General features: G+C 40.0%; 2 protein-coding genes across 2 annotated transcripts in view; one reads left to right on the forward strand and one right to left on the reverse strand.

The window, feature by feature from the left end:
- Positions 1 to 16,535, forward strand: part of LOC119424126 (GRAM domain-containing protein 2A-like) — a 975,280-nt gene that overhangs the window by 162,878 nt on the left and 795,867 nt on the right. The window lies entirely within an intron of this gene.
- coro2ba (coronin, actin binding protein, 2Ba) overlaps positions 1 to 16,535 on the reverse strand; it is a 51,007-nt gene that overhangs the window by 3,508 nt on the left and 30,964 nt on the right. Inside the window, exons 2-7 of the mRNA XM_037694406.1 lie at positions 13,602 to 13,802; positions 4,016 to 4,132; positions 3,825 to 3,929; positions 2,231 to 2,327; positions 1,719 to 1,831; positions 1,148 to 1,238 (exon numbers count right to left, since the gene is read on the reverse strand). Of these exons, the coding sequence (XP_037550334.1) occupies positions 1,148 to 1,238; positions 1,719 to 1,831; positions 2,231 to 2,327; positions 3,825 to 3,929; positions 4,016 to 4,132; positions 13,602 to 13,802 (724 nt within the window). The remainder of the gene's footprint in view (positions 1 to 1,147; positions 1,239 to 1,718; positions 1,832 to 2,230; positions 2,328 to 3,824; positions 3,930 to 4,015; positions 4,133 to 13,601; positions 13,803 to 16,535) is intronic.

Consider the following 16,535-nt stretch of genomic DNA (forward strand, 5'->3'; position numbering starts at 1 on the left):
GCTGCAGAGCGGAGTTATGACACGCTGCAGGAGGAAGCTTCTCCTGCAGCTGTGGGCTGCACTAAGTTGCAGCAGGTGCTAAAATATTGACAATAATTTATCTAAAATAAAAATTCCATGCCGATTGTGCGGCTCATCCATCAATCAGCCAATTGTATGTCATGTCCAATCTTACTTTGAAAAACTGCAATAGAGCGAGTCCACGAAAAACAAATCGCAAAGTAGCGAGGGACTACTGTATATATAAAACTAAGTCTTGCTTGTCATCTTAAATCAGCCACAGTCCTGCATTTAGGTCCTGATTGAATGCCAGCATTTGTACTATCAATTCTAATCACAATGATTTTTAAGAAGATAAATTTAATTTAATCATCAGTTTTATATATATATATATATATATATATATATATATATATATATATATATGTTCTTATCCTAAGTAATTAAGTAAGTAATCCTAATTAACTGAAACTTTTTTAATTCACGTTTTTGAGCTGGCGACACGGTGGTTCAATTGTTCAGCAGTTCAGCAAGGCAGACGTGCTGTATATTACAGATGTAGCATTCTTTCTCTCATGCATCCCAACACCCCCTGGTCAACAACTACCGGCACTAACTAATAAGCTAGCATGTAACTCAGAGGTGTCTCCCTCTCCTCCCCCCACCCCGTCAACAAAAAAAACACCCAAAAAGATGAGCACCCTGCCAATAAGGCAAGTGACCTTGGGGAAACACTGCATGTGGTGTGGAGGTAACCAGGAAAACCCGGAGTGGACTTTTAGTGGTTTGAGTATTCTCCTATTAATTAAGTGGAATGGATTTGTTCACGAAGCAATGGTGAACTAATATTTCATGTTAAATGTGGGTGGGTGGGGAGGGTGTGTGCATGACCAAATTAATATTTTTTTTAAAGTGAGGGGGACATGTCCCCATCACATATGATTAATGTGACACCTATAATGTGCTCAGAGACTGAAGTTAACGTGTCTGAGTTAAAGTGACATAAAATCCTCGGCTGTAGTACCTGATACTTTTAGTAGTTTTAAAATCTGTAAGTCAGAGTAAAGGAAGAAAGCCTTGCTTTGTTGAACTTGCTTCATACTCCTCTGGTCAACAAGTGCATTTTATTTATTTGATATTTTTTTACCTCTGTTGATCCCGCTCAGCCACTCGCTGGCTGACAGGGCAGGCTCAGTTCCAGCTGTCATCGGGTAAAGGTCCTCCTGGTATGTATCTGACTGTTAAAACACATTTTTAGTTTGTTTTAACCATGTTTGCTTCAAGCAGATATTTAATTTTATAATCCATTAAATAATCTGAAGGTGTAGGTAAAAGGATTTTTGGGTGTGCTTTATAAAAATGTTGCTTTATCTCATGTATTGAAGAGTTATGCACCCAAACAAACCTCTCAGTCTTTACTTTAAATTTATCTTAATAAACTTTCTTTCCATCATAAATGCATTCTGCCATATGTGCTAAACTTTAATTAATTAATTAAAAATAATGTCATTGAATTCTGGTGAAATACTCTGCATTAAATGATATGTTCCAGTTCTGTAGTAATACAAACCTCAAGACAAACCATTGGCAAGAGATGTAAAGCAACATTTCACACATTTCAAAAGCGTTTTGTGTTTTAGCTTCTAAGAGTTGGATATTTATAAAAGCTGCTGATTTGGTTCAAAATGGGAAAACAGAGCAGAAGTATTCCCACTCACTCGTCTTGGCACGATCATGGAAATGGGCTCAATCAGACCCTTCAGGGTCACCAGTTTGTAGAAGCGAAACACCTCACAGGCTGCTACGTCCAGCCCGTGTTTTGGCATCACACCTGCAGACGGGAAGAGAAACGACAAGGCGTCACGATCGATTTGACAACGTGAAATTCATCCCCCAAATCTAAGACACATTAAACGTATCTGAGACCCACACAAACATGAGCAACGACCATTTAATGGCTGATAACTTTCGAAGCGGGTGGAAACACAAAACCCTACTGCAGTAACTCGTTTCTGAATAAGTTCGTTGGGCGAACGTTCTTGCTCCTGCCTTCAAGTTTTCCTTCAATGAACTTGATCTGTTCAGACACCTTCACAGCTGCACCAAGACTGAGCTCATATTCAAAGTGACTCTTCCCCTCCCTCCATTTCTAAAGATGTCTAATAACGTATATTTCTCTTTCTGCTTTTGCCAGGAAACACTTTATATTGCTGAGGAGCTCCTGACTTACCTAGGCCTTTCTGTGGGGCCGGGGACCTGAACTCCATTAGATACTGAATGTATGGCTTCTCCGTGGTTATTTCAAAGTAACGGATGTTACCATCCCCCTGCAAAGCAGCAAAACATCAGAATCCATGCATTACTAATAGGATGTATTTTCAACCTCTGGGCCTATTATAAATAATATACAGTATAATCTAATTTAACGTAATATTAAATGGCTCAATAAATTAGAAAATTTGTCAACGACTGAAAGATAATTCCTAAAAATAACTGGTTATGAAATGTGGTATAATTTGAAGGCCACACTTTATAAATCAAATTGCCCCCTTGGGTTTGTCTTTGTTGGAGGCATTTCATTTGACAAAAAACAAAACATTTTTATTTTCATTTAATAAATGCACTTATTTTTTGTCACTTTTTAAAACATTTTATTTTCTTTAATGCAATTTCAGGCAGTTTGAGTCCATGTAATAAAAAAAAAAGAAACTAAGTTCAAATTTGTTAAAATCCACTCATATTCCAGTATTTTGACATGTGTAAAAGACATCTTAAAGGGAGATATCTTATTTACTGATACCATTTAATTTATTTTAAAAATATCTATGATGCGTCCTCTGATAGACTACAAGTCTAAATATCTGTTAAAATTTAAAAGGGGAGACTACACTGAACTGGAAGGTCAGGAAGTATATAAAAGATTGTTTGGATGGTCAAATATAAGAAAGTATATTACCTAGTGTTTTTTTTCTTCACAATGTGTATTTATGTTTCTTTACATTAATATTCAGCCTATTATTAAAATTTAGCCTGAAGATTTTAAAGTATTCTGTAAATTTCTTTACAAGGAAAATCTATTTAAAAAAGGTTTTATGTAAATAACTATTTCAACATATATACTTTTTTATTCATTTTAAACAGGTTATTATTAAGAAAAAGCAAAATTAACAAAATAATACTAATAAAAACAGTATGAATTATGCATCAGATATAATTACTGATTTGTCTATTTGTATTGATAAAATACACTAACAACTTCTAAGTCATACTAAAATAAAATGAATATCGCATTATATTCATAGTCAGTATTAATATTAATCACCCAACTCCCCATAACTTTATATTTATTTTTAAACTAATTGATATTTAAACATTGTTTGTACATAAATTTTCACCTATTCACCTTATTCCATTTAAATGTAAACAATTACATTTATACAAATGTCTATACAAATGTCCTTTTTAAATATCATCTACTGTATATTAGTTAATTCAATGATAAACTATATAAAATTATATTTATAGTTATATTATAAATTGGCCTTTTTGTAATTTTTAAATATATACCAGGAGTTTTTATTTAAACTGAATCTCATGTGTTTTTTGCAAAATCAGGAACTTTTCCTTGTCTTTGTACATTTTATTCTAAAATTCCTGCACTTGTTTTCTGCAAAAGATCTTGGCTATCTTCTTTAGCATCTGTTGTTCTCCTTGCACAAAATAAAATAAGTAATAATAAAAAAGTTTTTGCATTTTATATGTACTAAAACGTTTTGGAAAATGCACAAAAAATAGTTTGATTAAGAAGTGTGTGTGGTTCTGACCTTGCCTGCCACGTATAGCATGTGTGTGTCAGCGTCGTAGAAAGGAAACAACAGTCCTGAGAGGCCGTCTATATCCTCCTCCACTATAGGCATGGACAGGTCCTCCTACAGGAGGAGCAGCACATGCAGAGAGTTAAACACCCGCCTGCTGTGGCATAACGAGCAGGAGTCATATGGACGTGTTGCTCGACCTGATCCCAGAGAGCAATCTGCCGGGTGTTCCAGCGAGAAACCCCTGTGGTGAAGAGCCGCTTCATGTTGCCCAGGAAGACCACTCGGCTTACTCGGTGGTTCTTGTAACTTGCTTGCTGGTGGAAAAACACAGAATGATAGATCCAACGAAGTTAAGTTGGGTCCTCTGGTCGGATTCTTCTTGTTGAAACATTTCGTCTTATATTCAAAATACTTTGTCAGTCTGAGGAGCTGCAACAAACTCAGTCTTATAAATAGCACCTTCTCGTGGTGGATCAACCAGTTTGCAAACTGGTTCACAACGATGGCTTCCTTCAACCCTCTCGCAAAGAAATGAGTGAAGGAAGCCATCTTTGCGAAAAGAAACTGTCCATCATTAAACAGGGGCGGAGGCCTCCGTGTTCGACTGTCCCCCTCTTACAATGTTGTTATTGCTAGTATCACTCAGCCCCCTGTGAATAGTAAACAGCCATCAGAGCACTAACAATCGATTGTTAGGATGATGGTCCTCCTTGATCATGTGAACAGCTAGTTTTGAATGTCACCAGCAAACTGGCTGATCCACTATGAGAAGGTGTTTTGAACCAGTTTGGCGTGACTGTCTCAGAGGAGTTGACGAGGGAGAGGGCGGGACCCAGAGGGCAGGACCCAGAGGCCATCTTAGCACAAGCAAACTGTTTTTTTCCCACTATAGAGCATGCTGTTTGTAGGAATCAGTTTTGTTTGGTGGCTTCTCAGATTGAAGAAGTCCTTTGGGTGCTGGAGGCCACTTCCACCGCAGATCCTCTTATGTTCAGGGGGGTGTAGGTGTGTTTGTTCCTTCTGAAGTCCACGATCATCTCCTTTGTCTTCTTCACATTGATGTGAAGGTTATTCTCTTTGCACCAGCTCTCCAGGTTTTCACCTCTTGCCTGTAGCTGGACTCATCGTTGTTTGTGATGCATCCCACCACCGCTGTGTCATCTGCAAACTTTACAATGTGATAGCCTGGATGGGTAGGTGCACAATCATACGTGAGCAGAGTGAACAGAAGGGGGCTCAACACACATCCCTGAGGAGAGCCAGTACTGAGGGTTATGGTGGAGGAGGAGAAGTTGTGGATCCTCCCTGAATGTGTTCTGTTTGTTAAGAAGTCTAGTACCCAGTTGCAAATGGAGGGGCTTAGTCCTAGTGTGAGTAGTTTGTCCATCAGGGTTTGGGGGGATCATGGTGTTGAAGGCAGACGTGAAGTCCACAAAGAGCATACGGATGTAAGAGTCTTTCTGCTCCAGGTGGTTGAGCGCAGTGTGGACCACAGAGGAGATTACATCCTCTGTTGATCGGTTCTCGCGGTACACTCACACCTAGGGACAATTTAGAGTTACCAATCAGCCTAACATGCATGTTTTTGGTCTGTGGGAGGAAACCGGAGAAAACCCATGCATGCACTGAGAGAACATGTAAACTCCACCCAGAAAGGTCCTCAGCTGGGATTTGATCTGGCAACCTTTTCACTGAGAGGCAGCAGCTCTGCCAGCTGAGCCACTCTAGGAGTGAAACCCAGGCATTTTTTCTCCACCAACACATGCACGTTTCTTCTGTGGGTTCTCAAGGCGTTCAGGTCAGATAGGATGAATATTCTCTTCAGCGAGTCTTGGGTCTGTCCCAGAGTCTGGTCAGCCTCTAAAGCTTGGCTCCCAGGAGGCTTTTTATCCCAAATGACTCGTTCTGATTTGGAGTAGCAGCAGCTCAGCCTGGATAAAAAACTTCTCACCTAATCTCTGATCTGAGTCAGAGTCAGAGTCAGAGTTTCTTTATTGTCATTCGCACCTCATGTGGTACATGTGGTGGAACGAAATTATGTACACAGGGTCCCAGTTACATCCAACAATAAAATGTCTAAGAAAAACAGTAATAACATCTAAGATATGAACTAAGAAAAACATCAACTAAATATACACTAAGCACTCATAACATAAAACATTGAACATCAGCACAAACATGAACATGAGTCTGTGAGCAGATGTGCACGCATGAACACACCAACATTGAAACAGATCAGCAGCAACACGAAACAGATCAGCAGCAACATGATATGGTTTTTCACAGTGATTATTCTAGTTAGAGATTCATGAGTCTAACAGCCTCAGGGTAGAAGCTGTTCCTCAGTCTAGTGGTTCTACACTTAATGCTCCTTAACCTCCTTCCTGAGGGGAGTGGGGCAAAAAGTGTGTGTGCTGGGTGGGTGGGGTCCTTCATGATGCAGGTGGCCCTCTTCCTGCATCTGGAGGTGTAGATGTCTGTGATGGTGGGGAGACTGATTCCAACAGATTTCTGTGCAGCCTTCACCACTCTCTGCAAAGCTTTTCTTTCTGCAGCTGTGCAGCCTCCATGCCACACGTTGATGCTCGAGCACAGGATGCTCTCCACTGCACACCTGTAGAAGGAGGTGAGGACTGAGCTTCCCAGACCAGCTCGCCTCAGCCGTCTGAGGAAGTAGAGTCTCTGATGAGCTTTCTTGATCAGGCTGGTGGTGTTGTTGCTCCAGCTGAGGTTGTCATTCATGTGTACACCCAAGTACTTGTAGCTGGAGACCACTGCCACCGCAGATCCTCTTATGTTCAGGGGGGTGTAGATGTTTTTGTTCCTTCTGAAGTCCACAATCATCTCCTTTGTCTTCTTCACATTGATGTGAAGGTTATTCTTTCTGCACCAGCTCAGTCTGGTCTCTCTAACTTTATCTCCCAGTTGTTCAACCTGTGATGTATCTCAGATGATCACATTCCTGATCTTATCCATCCTTGTCACTCCTAAGGTGAACTGTCAGGGGATTTTTGGTCAAGGTTTATGGATGTTTTTAACTACTATGTCTCAGAATGTTAACTGTCCACGAGCCATGTGAGTTAACAGAGTTATGTCTCAGGTCGTTTTCACACTAGATAGTCTGGTAGACTCGGTTCGGTTCGGGACCAATATTCATGAGCTTTTGTTTACATTTGAGCTGGTGCGTTTGCATTCACACTGCACTGTGCAGTCGAGTCAACCTGTTGAACCAACCTATTCCCCCACTCGCCTGTGGGGGCGCTGCACCAAGAACTACTGAAAGAAACGACACAAAACCTCTGAAGACACGTCTTCTTCTTCTTCTTCTGTAAATAAAAATAAAAAACGAAGTGGCATGAAGTTTTAGCAGTTTTAGGAGTTATATTTGTCATTTTTCAAAATGGACTTAGCATGAGCAGAAGATGAGACAGAAGACCCTGGAGAATATTGTTTTCCACACAAGGCAGCTGACGGCTCCATATAAGGTCAGAGAAATATGTGTTTGTTTACCCTGCGGAGCGGGGCTCGGTCTGTTTACATTCACACTGTACTCGAACCGCGCTGGAGTTCGCTTCTACCGGACCGAGACCTAGATTTTAGCCCGGGCCAGAGTTCGCCTTTTTATTCCGTGACAGAGTTTGATGTTGCGTTCACACCTCCCTAAACGAACCGGACTTTCTAGGAGTTTGATTAAAGTGGACTAAACAGGGCTGGTGTGAATGCACCCTCAAGGTTCAAGGTGACTTTATTGTCATTCGCATCACATGTGGTACATGAGGTGGAACAAAATTGTGTACTCAAGGTCACAGTTACACCCAAAAATAGCAAAAATATAAACTATAAAAAGAAACAGTACAAGGATCTAAGACACACACTAAACAGTAATAAAATAATATATATTTTTTCTTCTTATGGCTTCTCCCTTCGTCAGAGGTCACCACAGTGAGCTAAGTTGCACAAAGACTTTGCAATTATTTTTATGCTGGATGCCCTTCCTGGCACAACCACATACTACCAAGCTACCACAGCCCTCTGTGTGGAGCCATCTAGGGTGCCCAGGGGAGCAGATGATGATGGTTACAGGCCTTGCTCAAGGGCCCAGAGTGGGGCAAATGAGCGTGGAAGCAGGTGTGGGTGTTTTAACTTTTCCACCCACATTTTGATGTTGTCGGTACCAGGAGTTGAACCGGCGATCTTCCAATCACAGGCTCATCTTCTCTAAACTCTGCGCCACAATTCCCTAATAAGATAAAAATAAAATAATATAGTAAGTTGTATTAAACAGCAGACTGAACACGAGTCTGTTGTGAGCAAATGGGCATGAATATAGCAGCTTATGGGTAAGAAATCAGCAGCATGGATAATCAGCAGCATGGATAAAGTGTCAAATCTCAAACTAAAGTGTCATTACAGTAATTTTCCTGATTAGTGATTCATGAGCCTAACAGCTTCAGGGTAGAAGCTGTTCCTCAGTCTAGTGGTTCTACACTTAATGCTCCGCAACCTCCTGTCTGAGGGGAGCAGGGCAAAAAGTGTGTGTGCTGGGTGAGTGGGGTCCTTCATGATGCAGGTGTCCCTCTTTCTGCATCTGGAGGTGTAGATGTCTGTGATGGTGGGGAGGCTGACTCCAACAGACTTCTGTGCAGCCTGCACCACTCTCTGCAAAGCTTTTCTCTATCCAGCTCTACGAGGAGCTGAACGAGGAGCTGATTTGATACTGCATGTGCAGCTGGCAGTCTCTTGCAAGTACAACTGGTTAAAAATCTTCTCATGTCCTCCAGTGTGGTTCCTTTGAGTAAGTAAGATGAATAGAGGATATTTTTATCCAACAAGAACCTCAACATCATTTCTTCCACTTCCAGTTCTTTCTCATGTTTTTGTCAGTGCCATCGTCTCCAGACCATACAACATAGCTCAACTCCATACTCTGTTGACTCTTGGAAACCTCCACTTTGGCCACATGTGTTAATTTAAACATGACTCACAATGAAAATTATAATAGATGAATTATATCCAGCTATCCAAAGTCAAGTTTCATGCAAAGAAAATCGAAATAATCAAATCAACATTTTTTTTTTCCTTTCAAATTTGCAGAGGCCAAAACATTTTTAAGAACAAATAGTCCACAGAGAAGAAGAATTGGCTCAAACGTCTCAGTACATGCTTGCTCAGGATGATGAAGTGAAGATTCAACACAATCTGCTGGCTTCCTTAGATAGATAACTTTTACTAATTGGCTTTTTTATGTATATGAATGTTTCTGTTCAGTGCCCTGAGACGACTTCTGTTGTGACTTGGCACTGTACAAATAAAATTAATTTAATTTAAAATCAGCTGAAAAGAAAGAGCTCTAAAGACAAGGTTTATAAGAGGACTTGATTATTTGATTAATTTAGTTGGATATTATGTCACAGTTAGTTTGAATAAAAGAAGAGACACATTGAGTGTCTTGTAATTATCAACCACCAGCAAGTCTCTTTCTGACAGGAAACCAGTGTCAGACAATGTCCTGTGTTAGAACATCCCAGTCTGAGCAGTTCTTTTCCTGAGGCGCTCACAGTGACGCACAGATTTTCAACTTTAATTGATCTGTAACTCCCAACGTTGCTCTGCGAATAAAGTACACCACAGTTTATTCCAGCAGCAAACATTCAGAGTTCTGAAAGTATCGGAAATATAATATATATATATACAAAGCACACAAGATTGCATATTTTATGTTCATGAGTGGCATTTCCATCTTATACTCTGCCGCATGTATTGAGCTAAAGATAAAGTTAAACAAGCTGAGTCATGTTTATTAATTTAAGCAGACTTTTCTGCTGATGTTGTGTCACATGTCAGGTCCACCAGAGGTGCTGGACAGAGCGGTGACCTGATCTCTGGTGCCATGTGCTGTAATGGGATGTAGGATCCTGTTGACCCAGACCTCAGAGTGAAAGATGAAGGAAAAAGCCATAACAAAAAGTACATAAATAACACCCTATTTGTTCATGAGTACAAGCTCTCAGAGTATAATTCATCTAATCTACTCTGGTTGTGTCATTTTCAAAATTGTAGGAATAAATGTTACAAACATCACAAAATCTAAATTGATGCTTATAAATTTCAGTTTTTTTTCTAAATCTCAGTTAATTTAAAAATACATTGAGTCTAAAATCAACGTGTGCAAGCGATTCAAAGGTCTCTGAAAGCAACACATGAACCACAGCAGCAGTAAATGAACTCAGTAAACTCTGAGTTATCGATACACAAACAGGAGTGTCCCTCTTTGTCTGAGGAGATGGAGGTGTTTGTGACCTTGTCTGTCACTTTCTATCCATCTGTGCACCAGGTGGTGCCAGCAGTGGTTTGTCCACCCTCTGCTGGCTCTGACTGTGGGTGAACATATGGCCGTCTTGCCAGCTGTCATTATAATAAATCAGACAGGCCGGTCCCTCACCGGGCGCCAAACCCTGTTTACCAAATGGGGAAACGAGCTTTATGTTCAATAGCAAAGTTGCCCTTTAAAAACTGATTTCAAACACACCGAATATTAATTATTAATGCTATTTTTTTATTGCTTTCTTTACATTTTAAGTGTTGATTTTTTTTTCCATTCTTTGTCATTTATGTTCTGGGGATCATTAAAATGAACTTTGCGTCATTTTCTTTTATTCCACAGGTAAAATAATATTAGTAATGATAACGGCATTTCAGTATGCTTTCTCAATAAAAATAAGTGTCTATGTGAATGCTTTTGCGAATAAGTTTGCTAATTTTTGTTGTTTTGACCAGAGGATTGTCCAAACAGCAGCTTTCTTCATCACACAGAGGTTTCATGAATGCAAAGTTTAATAAAATCCATTTTTCTAAACTTGTCAAATCAGCTAAACTTCGAGTAAATATGTGGATTTACACTGATTGTGATCAAATTAAGTCTGAGGAGTCTTGGATGGACTGCATGAAAACTATCACAGCTATACATGAGTTTGTCTTGTTGTTAGTGAGATCATATTGTTCCACAATATATATCATCAGCTGTTTCTATTTTTATGAGAAAAATGAAACATTCATTCTTACTGTTAGTGAGTACTGTCTATATAAACTGTTATTTCTAATAATTTTAGCATTTAGCGCATATTTTCTGACACACAGGACTGCTCCTCATAATCAATCTGAATCTTATACTCTCATTGCATACCATCATGGTTTTTTAAATGCAATAAATGAGTTTTCATTTATCCATTCCAGGGGATTTTTTTTTTCTTCCCAGGCGTTATGACTTTCTCTTTCTGTCCACACATGCATTGTCTCATAAATCAACGCGATGCCAGTGAGGTTATGTTATAAAAAGCCACAGCTCCAAACAAAATGAGCCCTGTAAATAAAGACTGTGGCGTTTCCATAACCTTCAGACGTTTGTCTGTTATCTGCACTGCAGCCACTCCCATTTTAATCTGACTGCAGCAGACAACACCAGAAGCTGCTTCTCTTAAACTCATTTAAGACTGCAGTTTACAGCACTTTTCTACTTTAATGGATGAAGCATGCACACATGTTGCCTTCCATTTAAAGTTCCTCATTAGAGGTGTTGGAACAGCATAATTTTGGGGGACTATTAAACAATTAAGTCTTGCAAAGCCCCTTTCCATCTTCTGTTTCTTGTAAGTTTCTAAGTTTCGTAAAACGTTTCACACAATATGTTATAATCAAACCACTTAGCAACAAAGTTGGTCATATAAGAGCTAAAAAACAGACACAAAGAGATTCATACCATCCTTCTATAGATTCCAGGCCTCCCTTGCAAAAGAGATCTGTGATCTCAATGGGATTTGCCTGGTTAAATAAAGGTTAATAAATTCCTTCAACCTTTCTGAGCAGCAAAGCTCACGTAGATCCCTTTGATTAAAACTTTCTGAGATGTGCAACGCCTAAAAGCTTCCCACACCTGCAGTGCCCTTGTCTCATGGTTGAGTATGATGCCAATTAAAGTGGAGTTTGTGGCTATGAATAAAATAAGACACCTTCAAGGAAATCTTTTCCAAAGGCCCAAACCAGTGTCACCAAAACCCATTCAGTGTTTGACAACCTCTCAGATGTATATTGTCTAGGTTTATTTCCCACAAGGTCATAAAGGTCAGGGGCATTGTGTCACGGTCTGTTTTTATGTAGTGGCAGTTCTTTTTATGTTTGCTTTCTGTGTTTAGTTCTGTTTCTTGTGTTGTACATATTTATCCTTGGTGTATTCCATTGCACCACCTTCTTCCTCAGTCAGTATTTTCCAGTCGGCCTGACACGCCCGTCTCCACCTGTCCCCTGTTTTATCAGTCACAGCTGCAGCCACTCTACCCATCAGTCCCCATCTTTATTTGTCCTCAGCATCACCTCTGCCTTCAGTTTGCCATTTTTTGTGCTCTCGGGTCACATCTGGTTTGCCATTTTGTTTTCTTGCATTTATTCCAAGACCCTGCAAGTTTTGGTTGCCATGACAGTCTTTTTAAGTTACCTAATTCAAAACTTTTTAATTTCATTTTTTACCTGAGCTCATTGGGTCAGTCTGCATTCCCAAGTTATAAACTCCTACACACCGTCACACAGTGAGCTATAAATACAACAACACATTGGAAAAGAAACACATTCTACTTTTTCTTAAAAATAAAAAAATAAAACTATTCCCAATGAAAACAGGTTCTGTTTCTTGTAAGCTGTACAAATATAAATATACCTTTATGTGCTCCTATTGGAATCCCACACCCTCTTAAAAGTCTGGCTTCAGACTCTGGCCTGATTTCCACTTGTGGATACAGTGTGTGCTTTATTTGTTTGGAAGATAGTTTGTCTGCTTATTATGTTGTGGAAAAAAGCTGTGGAAGAATGTAATTTTATAGAAGAAATGTTCCACAAAAAGGACAGAATACTGTGCTTGACAACCCTACTGCATACTTTGGTACAATAAATCATCTAACTTCAAAAAAAGTAACCATAAAATCACTTTTCTGACTAATTCCTGTTTGGACACAATAATTAAAAATAAAAAAACATCACTTACCATATATTTTGGACTATAAGGCGCACTTGAAATCCTTTTCTCAAAAATCAACAGTGAGCCTTTTTAATCCAGTGCACCCATCCATCCATCCATTTTCTTTACCCGTTTGTTCCATTTTGGGTCACGGGGGTCGCTGGTGCCCATGTCCAGCAATCACTGTGCGAGGGGCGGGGTACACCCTGGACGGGTCGCAAGTCCATCACAGGGCCACATAGAGACAAACGAGACAAACAACCATTCACTCTCTCACTCACACCTAGGGACAATTTAGAGTTACCAATCAGCCTAACATGCATGTTTTTGGTCTGTGGGAGGAAACCGGAGCACCCGGAGAAAACCCACGCATGCACGGAGAGAACATGCAAACTCCACCCAGAAAGGCCCCTGGACCGGGGTTTGAACCAGGGACCTGCTCGCTGAGAGGCAGCAGCTCTACCAGTTGCTAATCCAGTGCAACTTATGTATTAATTCTGTTTGTGCTTACTGACCTTGAACCAATTTTATGTGGTTATTGTGAATGAGTTGAATAAAGTTTGACTTATCTGACTGTTTTGCGTCGCTTAATGCGCCTTATGTATGAAAACAGACCCGTTCGTTGATACTGCGCCTTACAGTCCGAAAAATACGGTATGTAACAAAAATGTGTCCTGTTGTGTTGAAGCCCTTCAACAATCAACAAAATAATAATAATAATAAAAAAAGTTCAATCAACATTTTTGAGTTCTGGCTTTTGTTGACCAAAGGAAACTTACCTGGGATACAGGTATAACAATGAAAGAGCCTCCGCCGGCACTTTCTGTGACGACAGCCAGGAACTTGGAGTTGACGGCACAGAAGTGGTTGTCATGGACGTTCTTGGTGATGGGCACGCCATCGAAGCAGTGCTCTCGATTAGCTACTTTTCCATAAACGTTTCGAAACTTGGAGCTTCGGTAGGTTGGACGCCATGACATCTAAGAGAGGGGTAAACAAACAATAGATGTTTACATAAATACTTAGCAGTTTGAATAACTAACACTGGAAATGATTAGTTTTGATGATCCGTTTAGTAGAAAAACAATAATTTTGCTAAATATTACTAAACAGATCTACTTTAGTCTTTATCTACTACTAAAAATGTTCAACTCAAAATCGTTTATAAACAAATTATGGACACAAACCTATATAAGTTAGCAAAGTTGGACAAACACAGCCCCGATTAAATAAAAAGTTGGGACTTTTTTGTAAATCTCATAAAACGCTGGTGAAGATTCTCAGTCATCCAGGACATGGTAAATCCATAAAAAAGTTTAAAAACAAAACAACTGGACTTTATTTGTAATTGAAGACGTTTCACTTCTCTCCCTTAAAGAAACTGGTCCAGATGAAATGATTTAACCTTTGCTGTTGTTATCTACCTGGATGATTGAGCCTACAAACCTTTTTTCATCTGAGGAGTTTTCTCAATTCAAAGAAACAAGGAGTGTGGGATTCAAGTTATAAAGCTGTGGTGTTGTGTAAGCTTGCATAATGCAGATTGACACATGGAGATAAACCTCTCACTCTTCACAGCAGAGGATCGTTAGGGTCTTTGTTAGTCCCACCCACAGAGGGGCCACTCTGGTCACATGGTTGAAATTCCTGATAGGCGTGAAACTGGCTGGGTATCAGTCCTAAAGCTGAATTGTAGGTTTTTGAAAACTGAAATCTGAGACCTCCTCCTCTGTTTAAAGATGGTTTCTCTCTTTTTACATAAACGGCCTCCTTCATGCCCCTCTCAAATCTGTCCTCTCAGTCCCAAATGCAGACATTCTGGTCCTCAAAAGAGTGTCCCTTATCCCTGAGGTGTAGGTGAACCGTTGAGGCTTGTCCTGAGGAGCTGGCTCTCCTGTGTTGAGCTATGAGTCTGAAGAAGCTGTTTGGTTTCTCCAATATAGGAATGTCTGGATCTCTAAGGGACACTCTTTTGAGGACCAGAATGTCTGCATTTTGGACTGAGAGGACAGATTTGAGAGGTGAGTGAAGGAAGCCGTTTATGTAAAAAAGTGAGAAACAATCTTTAAACAGAGGAGGTCTCAGATTTCAGTTTTCAAAAACCTAGAATTCAGCTTTAGGACTGATACCCAGCCAGTTTCACACCTATCAGGAATTTCAACCATGTGACCAGAGTGGCCCCTCTGTGGGTGGGACTAAAAAAAACCTAAAGGCCCCCGCATACTCGGGCGTAGGTGCATACTCCGTGAGCCGTGCGGACTCCATGCGTACTGTCCGCAGACGGTTGAGACTTCATACTTGAGTCGAGCGTACACCCTGATGGGCTGCAGCCCACCTCTGCAGGTAAGGGGACAGGACAAATTGAGGTCGCCAACTGGTCATTTGCTGACACGCCTACTGGATTGATTGACAGGTTGCGTCACAGATCCAATTTGTGGAAAAAAAAGATCTGCCAGTGGCCCTGGGTAGAGGCAGGATCAGCAGCAGCTGTGTTTATATATTGTTAATAAAATGTTCTAAAAAAGTTTTTAATAAAAAACCAGGGAGCACTGGCCCTACAGCCAACACATCAGTCTGGCCCATCGGGAAATCTCAAGACCCTCCCGATTAGCCACGCCAAACCTGATCGAGCGGTTGGTGTTGCATACAAAACAGTTAGTTGCTGGGCAATTTATTGTGCGACACAGAGTACGCGTACGCAGTCGTAAAAATTGATCTTTGAACAGATATGGTTGGCGGACGTCCGCTTCGAGTCCACGTTGAGTCCACCTCGAGTACGCGCGGACCTTCGTGGTGTGAATTACGCCTGAGTATGTGGGGGCCTTAACGATCCTCTATTATGAGGAGCAAGAGGTCAATCTGCATGTGTCAATCTGCATTATGTAAGCTTACAGAACATCAACATGAGATGTGCAATGTCTTCAGTTACAAATAAAGTCCAGTTGTTTTGTTTTGAATCTTTTTTTGGACAAATCTCATAAACACATTTTATTCACAGTAAAACACAGAAAACATATGCAATGTTTAAACTTAGAAATTGTAGCAATTATGGCAGCAACACATCTCTATAAAGATGAGACAAGCACATCTAAAGGCTGTAACAATAAATTGTATCAATATCAAAAAGCTGGAGGAGCATTTTGCAACTAATTAGTTTTTTCAAGAAACATATCAGAATAATGTTACTCTATAAAAAAGTGGAACAACTTTGAATATTTAATTATCCACAGTACATAAGACCATCAAAAGATAGTAGGAATCTGGGGAAATCTCTGTGTTCAAAGGGCAAGATTGAGAGTCAGTATTGGATTCTTGTGATCTTTGGGCCTTCAGGCAGCACTTCAGTAAAACAGGTCTGATTCTTTGTTGAATCAGTTTATTGTCCCATCCATTCTGGTTAAAGTATGCAAAGGAGACACCATATAACACAAGGGAACCCAGAAAATTTGCTGTCTTCTCTAGACAAATACTCATTTATATTAGACAGAGACAAGGTAGTCTCTTGTCAGACAAATCACAATTTGAAATTTATTTTGGAAACCACAGACACCATCTTGTTTGCATAAAAAGGAGAGGGACCATTCAGCCTATTATTACAGCACAGTTAAAAAACAACTGCCTCTCTGATGGTATGGGGGTGCATTAATGACTCTGGCATGCGTTGTGGTGATTGTAATGAAATAGGAGACGAAGGTTCAATGCAGAAACTTTAT

This window comes from Nematolebias whitei, chromosome 2, assembly GCF_014905685.2.
Source record: "Nematolebias whitei isolate Nwh7 chromosome 2, NemWhi1, whole genome shotgun sequence".
Taxonomy (NCBI): Eukaryota; Metazoa; Chordata; class Actinopteri; order Cyprinodontiformes; family Rivulidae; genus Nematolebias; species Nematolebias whitei.